The sequence below is a fragment of the Aethalodelphis obliquidens genome, unplaced genomic scaffold (genome assembly GCF_003676395.1).
Source record: "Aethalodelphis obliquidens isolate GAN/ISIS:26980383/991018 unplaced genomic scaffold, ASM367639v1 scaffold14, whole genome shotgun sequence".
Classification (NCBI taxonomy): domain Eukaryota; kingdom Metazoa; phylum Chordata; class Mammalia; order Artiodactyla; family Delphinidae; genus Aethalodelphis; species Aethalodelphis obliquidens.
This window is the reverse complement of record NW_020837958.1, coordinates 5,516,539-5,525,758: the sequence shown is the minus strand read 5'-3', so window position 1 is coordinate 5,525,758 and position 9,220 is coordinate 5,516,539. Positions and strand designations below refer to the sequence as shown.

Genomic DNA, 9,220 nt, shown 5'->3' with positions numbered 1-9,220 from the left:
GCAACACCTAACACATGGTGTGCACAGGGTCATCGACTGAAGCTTCTTTTGGAAGTTTGCCCTTCCTAAAGCCTGTTGGTCTGTGTGGAGCTAAAAAAGGAAAATCTGTATGGAATCACAGAATTCCCGGGAAAATGTCGACTCTCACACCCCATTGTCTCTGGAGCTGGCACGCATCTCCTCACTTCTGAGCCCTGTTTTGAGGGATGGGTTGTTTGTGGAGGGCCTCTCGTTCCTGAGCAGCTGAGCATGCAAGTCTGAGCCTGTGCAAGGAGAAAGACCCCCACTGCTGCATCACCCCGACCGGCCTAATCAAGGGTTTCTGCCGAATCACAGACCAGCCAGCTTGTGGTGCCCTGAGGTTGGCAGTTGTTCTTGTAGCGAGACCTGGGACAATGGGATTGGTGAGAAGCTGACAGCAAGAGCAGTTTCTCTGGAGGTTGGAAAGAAGCTATCTACAGACCGCCCCTGAGGTAGAGTGGAGGTGTGGAAGGCTTAGGGGCATGAGGATGGTGGAGGGATGACTGGGGAGAGGAAGGGTTTGAGCCCAAGGGTAAGTGGAAAAGCTCTGAGACGAGCACTCTCAGACACAAGACCTCTCGGGCCGTTTTAGGGAGCTGGCCTTGTGCCGGCCCAACCCCGGGGACACGAAACAAAGAGGTCAGCCTTCCAGTCCTGGGCTTGGCTCGTCAGGGGTGCACGTGACCCCTTGAGGAGCAGGGTGGGCAGGGTCCACGGCCAAGCAGAGGCTCTGAGTTCACTCCAGGCCCATCTCTAGCCTTCCTCTTCCCATTCAAAACCAAAACAGAGCCTCCCCTCGGCCCCACCTTCCCATTCGTTCTCTCACTTCCTCACTGTACTATTTTCTGAGGCATTCAGACGTGAACGGAATTGGCCCTCTTTCGGAGCTTTGTAGACACGTGGGCTGGTCAGGCAGATACACAGGTAAATCACACGGTGTTCTGTGCTGAGACGCTATTACAAACAGTTCTGTGGGAGCACAGAAGGAGCAACCACCGGCCTGGGGGTGGAAGCTGGGGTGAGGCGTGGTGTTGAGAAAGATCTTCACAGAGGACATTATCACTTGGAGGCCACAGAGCACGAACAGGAGTTTTCCCGGTAGAGAGGGCTGGCGACGGGGCACAGGCATTCGAAGCAGACAGATGGCAAGTCCACTACTGTGGCCAAGTGAAAGGCCCCAGATGGTTTGGGGAGCAATGAGTGGTCCTGGCGGCCAGACAGGGAACGGCTGAGCTATAGTAGATATTCAAGGAAGCCCTGCTGGCCTGGTCCTCCCCGGAGACACTCCTTGGAGGCACAAGTCCCAGGGATGGGTTACGTGAGTCACCAGGGAGGCCCAAATGACCCTGTCGAGCCATCCTGCCCTTTGACAGTAGCACTCATCTGGACTCCAGGTTACTGGGGTTGCTAAGCAGGGGTGCAAGGCAGGCGGCTTCCCATGCACAAGGCATTTCTCCCTCTGCTTCTGTTCCCACCTTGGGACTTAGCAGTGACTTGGTGTGGAGAGTCCAAGAGCTGCCATGACCCTAACAGATGAAAAGGGTCATTTTTAAAGACAAGTTCCCAGCTCAAGCCAACCTAAAACCATCTAGGTCCATATTGAATGAGAACTTACCCTACAGGTACCGAATCTGAGATGTGTCTCCAAGAAAGCAGCATTTAAATAGTTGGAAAAAGATGAAAAGGAGTCTCCCGTCGGACTCAGAGCTGGTAGCCGGAGGGAGTAATCGTGGTCCTTCATGTCACCATTGCCACATCAGCTTACAAAGTCCATGCATGTGTCATCTCCATTTAATCCTCCCCCCGCATTGGTGAACTGGGCAGGGACAGGCTTCTTCCCCTCCGTCAGATGTGAGAGCTGAGGGTCAGTCAGGTCATTTGACGAACGAAGGTGTCTCCCCCTCGGCACGGGGAGCCGGCGGGGGCGCTCCCTTGGAGAGTAAGTGCCTCTTCCTTGAGTCACCTTCATGCTGGAAAGCAAGGAAGCATCTATTCCATAGCAGAACCTGGGCCCCCCACCCCTTCTCCATAATTTGTATTTAGAGCTTTGCTTTAAAAATCCCCCAAACAAACCTCCTGCAAGTTCTCTCAGCCACTAAGTGTAGAGCCAGGACGGGGACCTGCCTCTCCCGGAAGCCTGTCCTGCACTCTTTGTGCCAAGCAGCCAGGTCTCCCCACCCTGGACCTCTATGCCCTGGCTCGCCCCTTGCTTTCGGAACAGACCCTGGAAACACAGATGGTACCAGTGACATCGAGGGGCCATGATGAGCGCACTGGAGATGCAGGGGCAGCCCCTGTTTCCCTCCTTCCCCCCTCTGCTGCTTGCCTGCTGTGCAAGCAGGTCCTCTGGGATGAGGGGGGTGGCGCTCCAGCCCCTCGCAGGCCACGCACCCCTCTTTGTGCAGGAGCCCTAGCCGGCCACCTGTTGTTAATCTAGCCCTGGTAATCCATTCTGTACTGTGTCAGCAGTTCAAAAGGGCACTGTTAGTATTTTTTGCCGACTTCAATTAACGTGAGATTTCAGAGGCCCCTCCGATCACATTTCATCTGTCACAAGTCAGGAACAAAACAGACAGGTTCCAGTTGAGAGGAGGAAGGAGAAGGAGTTTATTGCAAACAACAACCAAACAGACAGTTTGGGCTGTGCCCAGCCAACGGTGCGCTGGGCGCGCGCAGCGGCATCAGTGCTCCATTTGGCCCCGTGCCTGGGCCCCTACGTCCTCTTCTCATCAACAGTCCTCCCCTCCCCCAAAGATGTAAGTGCAATAACTTACTTTAAAAGGCAAGAACGTTTCTTTTAATATTTTTGCTATAATGTAGTTACATGGTGGTATAGGCAGTAAAATTTTATGGAACCGACCTCATTTTTTTATACATTTTTCTGAAGTTTTAATGTCTTTTTCATATATATTTTTAATATTCCACCCCAGGCCATCAAGCTAAAAGAAAAGTTGCATTTATACAGGGTTATGGTATCTTACAAGGAGAACAGTCAGTATTGATTGAGGTTCATGTTCCTTCCAGCACTCAGCTCTCTTTTCAACCACTGCACACCAAACAGACTATTAGACATTGAAAACTGTCCTTCAAAATCAGTAGTATAAAGGCCTAGCTCTATGTATGTATGTGAAGGGGAAGAAGGGGCGGGGCAAGGGCAGGTAATGTTTTGTTCACTGGAACACCTTCCCCTCCCTCCAGCATCCTCAGGGAAGTCTCGTGGGCTCCCAGTGACTTTGAGAAGTTGAGTGTTTGTTGTCTTCTCGTTTTCCTCTTTCATGATCACGGATTATTACCCTGGGGGCCTGGTTGCCAGCCATCCTCACTCCCGCTAGGCCTGTTTGCTTTGGCACCTGACAGGCCATCACGCAGACCCAAAGCCCCAGAGCGTCCAGCCCTGAGAGGGAATGGCTGCGGAAGCGGGATTTGTGGTGGTTTTTCCTGGAAGAGTTCCTCTTGTCCACCCAGCGGGAATGAGGGCAGAGGGGACACTGTCACTGGGCCCAGTGTGGCTGCAGCCATGGGCGCTGGGAACCCACCTCACGATTGCTACCCCACCCCCTTGCAGTGTCTTTGAACTAACTTGGCCACCATGCTTCCCCAAGCTGGAGGCATGGTGGTGAGAGCTGAGAATCAAGTATAGTTGAACGAATTCAAGGAAAGTTCCAAAGCTCATGTCTTCCAAGTGCCGTTGAAGACTTGGGGACAAGCCTCTCTGTGTGTCCCCAGAGCCCTCTCCTCCCATGCCCTGGGAGCAGTGAGGGCATCTGAGGGTGGTAGCAGCAGCTTAGTAGTGTCAGGCCTTGGCTGCCGAGACTGGTTCCCAGCAGGGATCAGAGGCTGGCAGTGTGGGAAGGCTGCCCATGGGCCTGCCAGCCACCCATCACTTCCGGCTTGCGTGGCCATCTCTGTTGAGATCTTAGGCAAATAGCAAAGAAAACCCCACCTCTTTTAGCTTACTGGCTTAGCAGTGACCCCCAGAGAGGGTCCACTCTCCTCTGCACCTGCCTTCATGAAACCTCACTCCTGAGGACGCCGCCAGCCCCAGAGAGTCGCCCAAGCTTGCTTAGTCATCACGGGAGAGGCTGCAGGGGCACCTCCCGCCCCAGCAGCTGACAAGGCAGAAGGCCTGGGCCCAGCCTCCTGACCAGGGGAGCTCTGCGCAGCACCGGCCATCAGAGCCCCTCGCTCAGCTCTGCCTCAGGTGAAACACGGCTCAGGGTGGCCATGTCCCCCCCTGGGGGCCAGGGTCATCTCCACTGTGAAGGGATTGGGCTAACTAGAGGGTTTCTAATGCCTCCCCACTGGGCGATTCTGGGATTCTCGGAGAGTCAGGCAGGCCCTTGAGGGCTGGGACAGGGTGAGGACAGGCCTGGGGCTGGGAAGCTACCTGTGGGGAGATGCATAGGGACATTTTACACCAACATTTTAATCCTAGATACTTGACTGTGTTGGTGGGACAGACAGCCAGAGACACACAGCCTTCTTCTATCGGAAGCTTTTTCTTCTCAAGCTTTGGGTTGCCTGACTTAGGTCTGGCCCAGGCAGAAAGCAGACACAGAGAGGAATTGATGCCCGGGGTCCCTTCCAGAAGATTCCACTTAGGGCCCACCTTCTCCCTTCCCTCCTCCTCTGCGGCTATCCTAGTTCTTTCTCTCTGTCTGATTCTCTCCCAGGGGAGCACATACCCCTGGTGAAAGTCCCTCTCATGTCCTTCCCAGCCAGTAGGGCATTTAAGGAGGAACTGGGGGATTGTCTCCAGCCTAAGGCCATTTCTTCCTTCCTCTTTCTAGATTCTGGGAGTTTGAGTTGTTTCCGCCAACCTCAGAACTGGAAAAGGCTTCCTAAGAGTCAGTCCAAGATCCTCAAATGTACAAAACACTAAAGCCAAGCCTCTAAGAACATTTAATTCAATATCCAAGACCCCTTTCGCTTCTAGAAGGTCAACTCTAGAGCTACGGTTCACAAAGAGGTCTGACTCTTGTTATGGGAAGTCAAAACCAGCTCCTTCCCCAGTCTTGTTTCTGGAGCACATGAGAACGTGAGACAGAGGTGGAGACCACGATGTCCCCGAAAACCTAAGCAGCTCAAGGGGGAGGGTCTCACTCCTCCCTGCCCACCACCCAAGAGGCTGTCCTGTGTCCAGGCCTCTGGGCCTGGTGGACCTGGCCCTCCTCACTGACAGAATCGGGGTAGAAAGGAGAAAAGGCAGGCCCTTCTCCCCAGGGGCTACCTGCCAGGGGGCTTCCCAGGGCTCTGAAAGGCCTGCTTTGGAGGACAGGTACCCTGTGCCCCGAGCTTAGGTGACGGCTGGGCCCTGGAGCCTAAACTCAAGCTGCAGGCCTCATATCGGCAGAGGTGGCACCCCTGCAGAAGGAGGCCCCTCCCTGCAGGCGGGGAAATCTGCTTCCAGAGAGCATCCTGACCTCTGTGTCTGGAACAGAGCAAGGGACCCAGAGGAGCTCAGCCCCACGAGCCCTTCCGGAGGCCAGGGCGAGGGGCTGGGGTCTCCCATCCCCTAGGGCAGAAGTGCAAGGGCAGGCGCTCTCTGCCCTATGGCCAGAGGAACACAGAGCCTCCGCCTGAGTGGAAGGCCCTGGGCAGGGGTGGCGCTGGAGACCGCTGAGGGCCACCTAAGGCCATGTAGGGGCTGGCCTGCCACTTGGAGCCCGAGTGAGCGTGCACTCATCCTCTGGCAGGTCCTGCAGCTGCTCTTGGTCCTCTGCCACCGTGCCCGCCGGCTTAGCTGGTGTGTCTGAGGTGTAAGTTCTTCCACACCAGGACACTGCTCAGCAGCCCCAGTGAGTGACCAGAATGGGACATGGGGAGGGACAAGCACCTCCAGATCCTCCTGGAGGGGCTCGAATGGATGGAGAAAAAGCTACCCAGACCTGCCCACTGTCGCCGTCATCCTGCCTGCAGCGGGATGTCAGGTGGCCGGAGAGCGGACCTGTGTGCACGAGCCCCTGCCCCCACTCCCCTGGACACCTCCCTGCAGCCCTCCCTGCTCCTAGAAGCTTCCTTCCAGCTTCATGGGTACCGTGGGTGGTCTGCATCCTCCCTTGCACTGTTCACCCACATCCAGGGTCTCGGGGTGCGAGGGCGGCTGTGCATCCTCGGGGGCCAGCGTTGCTGGGTGGCAGCAGGATCCTTCAGCTCCAGCTCGTCTCTCTCTCTCTGCCCAATCCCACCGGGTGTGCCCAGCACAGGGGACAGCAGGACGGGGACTCCTCGCCATCCAGGGTGAAGGCAAGGCGGGTGCCTTGGGTCCAGGGGGTGGGATTCTGTGGGCTTTTAGGGAGAGAAAAGGAGATGGGAAGGCCGAGGCCGCCTCTGCAGGGCAGCCTGTTCTTCAGACACAGTCATTGGCCTGGTGACCAAGGGACCACACAGCAGAGGGAAGGACGGACATGACTGCACTGTGGCCACTGCTGGGTCTGCATGGGAGTCTATCCTCGACTCAACGGTCAAACTGGGCAGGGCAGAGGAGCAGGAGTGGGGAGAAAGGGTCTTCAGCTTATAATGGATGCAAAGCTGCAAAACTCGGCCGCCTGGCTTCCTCCACTGCCTCTGGCCGGAAGCAGGGGGCTCGGCCTCAGTGTCTGCTGCCCCCTCCCTCCCAACAGTCCACGGGGCCTCAGACTTGGAGCGGCGGAAAGTGCTGAGGGTCAGGCCCCCGGCCCCGGGCCAGGTTCCTAAGAGGAAAGTCGAATGGGGGGCTGGGGGCCTGGGAAGCATGGGCGTGGCCAGTGCCCCGAGATGGGGGAGGGCACGGGGATGGGACGGGGGTGCTCTGTCATGTGGCCCAGGAGATGGCCGCGCTGTGCTCCTTGGCCTTCATGCGGAGGGCCGCGATGCTCGACGTCTTGCGGTCTGGCTCACCGTTGAGCTCGTAGCCGTTGAGGCCCGGGTTGAGGCCCGCGGCTCCAAACAGGCTGCCCATGTGCGTCTGGCCCACGTGGCTGCCAGCCCCAGAGACACCCAGGAAGTCGGTGACGCCGCTGGCCCCGGAGCCGGGGGGGTGAGCGTGAGGGGACATGCAGGCGGGCACAGGGTCACAGGGGACCACGCACGCTGGCACTGGTGAGGCAGCCCCGTTGTTGCTGATCCAGGACGGGTTCTGAATCTGGGGAGAGGGGAGGCAGAGATGTCACAGGCTGGCGGGGGCTGGGGTGCGGGAGTACATCGGGGCTTTCCCCTCCCCCACGGATGACCTCTCCTCACTTACGAGCCCACCCTGATGATGAAACCATTCCGGAGCCTTTACTTGGGAGCCTCTCAAAACCTTTATGGCCATCTAGCCCCTTAGGAGCCTTTGGCTTTTAGGCTCTGGCTCCTCTGTTCCCAGGGCCAGGCGAGCGAGCGGCAGACAGAGGTTCCGTTTTAAACTTGAAATTTCATCAAGCGTCTAGTGAAAGGGCTGTCCTGGGGACACAGCTCACCAGCTGAGGGCAGCCCGCAACTTAAAGGCAGATGCAGACTTTGTCTCTGCATCCATGGACCGCTAGGGTCAGCGACTGTCTCACTCGTCTCTGGCTCTTCCCCAGGCCTGGCAGGCCCTCGAGACTTGATAGACGGGAGCTGACGTGAACCCAGAGAGCTCTGGCACTGGGAACATGGGCTGTGGGCTTGCAGGCTGTGGTGTGGAGGGGATGGGGTGGACAGCGGGGGGCCTAAATTCTCTCAGAAGTCAAGGGTAGTGGTGGAGCTTCCAGGGGCTCGAGCCCTTGAGGCTTCAGAAGTAACTTCCGGGACTGAAAGGGCTGCCTCAGGAGGTGGTGAGGGGAGGGATGGAGCCGGGCTGGGGGTGGGGTGAGGTGGGGGGGCACATGGAAGGTGTTCAGGCAGCAGGTGGGGTCGACCTGGACATGTTGTCTTCTATCTGTGCAGCTGTAATCCCTTCCCTCCCCAGCTTCCACCTCTGGACCCATTTTCCTCTCAGCGTTTATGGGGAGATAGAACTGGGGACTCAGCCAAAATTACATCCGTCCAAGTGTCCAGGCTGCCTGACTTTACTCACACTACTTCTCGTCCCTTTGCATCCCACTGAGGACTCAAATGCCCCAGGACGAGGGAATGACTGACAGCCATGGAGGAATATGGGAGAAGATGGGACAGACTCCTGGGAGAGCCGTGAACACGCAAAACAACCTTTCTGAAACTGGATAAGTCACAAAGCACTTTTGCACAATCTAATTTAGACCTTCGAACAACCTCTAAAAGAGTTGAGGCAGATGCTTTTTAAAGCCCAATTCACAGGTGAAGAAACCGAGGCTCAGAGAGCTTGTGACTTGCCTGTAGTGAGAAAGCCCTGGAGCTGGGATGACTAAGGACTCCATGTTCATTCCAGCCCTGCCTCAAGGCCTCCAGGCTTTAGGACCCCTCTCCTAGGAAACACTCTGAGTGGCTCCCGGGGGCCCGGAGGCCCCCCTGGCCTTCAGCAAAGCTTCCTCCGTTCTGATGCTCACAGCGCAAGTGGCCAAAGGGGCAGAAGAAAACGCCACTCTCACCACCCCGGCCTTCCTTCCCTGAAGTCCAGCCAAGGCTGGGTCAACACTTACGTCGGACAGAAGGAGCTCCGGGCCTCCCACATTCTGGAGGAACGCACACGCCCAGAATGGGCCCCGAGTCCTCTTTCCGGGGAAGGCGCCCCTTCTCAGAGCGTGAGGGGCTGGGGACAGGCACGTACCTGGGCATAGTTCTCTGCTCGGGTGAGGAGGGGCAGCTCGTAGGCCGTGGAGAAGTGGGTTCGAACCTGCTGCATCTGCCCAAAACGCTCCCTCTTCCTCCACTTGGCCCTCCGGTTCTGGAACCAGACCTGCAGGACAGAGCAGTTGTCACGGGGGTCAGGCCAGGAGCTGGAGGCCCCGCCTTCGGGCAGTGCCAGCCTTTCCCTTGAGTCTCACCAGTTGCAGTGTAGGGTCGAGGCCATGGGGCTACAGGTAATGTGTCCGCCTCGGCCTTTATCCTCAAGAGTTTACAATCTAGAATGATAGACGTTGAGAGCCTGGAAGGCACTTTATTCCAGTTTATCATGTGGGCCTGATCTTGGGCCAGTGGCTTCCTTTTTCTAAGCTTCAGAATCTAGAGCAGGCAAGTGTCACACACACAAAACACACGCCACTAGTCATCTTAGCGGTCATCTAACCAACCCCAGCATGGGGGGCGGCCTGATCCACTGGGGCCACAGACCCCTGGGGAG

General features: G+C 57.0%; 1 protein-coding gene across 1 annotated transcript in view; it reads right to left on the bottom strand.

Moving 5' to 3' along the window:
- Nucleotides 1-2,608: 2,608 nt before the first annotated feature.
- The window catches only part of ALX4 (ALX homeobox 4), a 44,525-nt gene continuing 37,913 nt past the window's right edge, over nt 2,609-9,220 (bottom strand). The window contains exons 3-4 of the mRNA XM_027114941.1: nt 8,708-8,836; nt 2,609-7,144 (exon numbers count right to left, since the gene is read on the bottom strand). Coding sequence (XP_026970742.1) covers nt 6,815-7,144; nt 8,708-8,836 — 459 coding nt within the window. The 3' untranslated portion in view covers nt 2,609-6,814. The remainder of the gene's footprint in view (nt 7,145-8,707; nt 8,837-9,220) is intronic.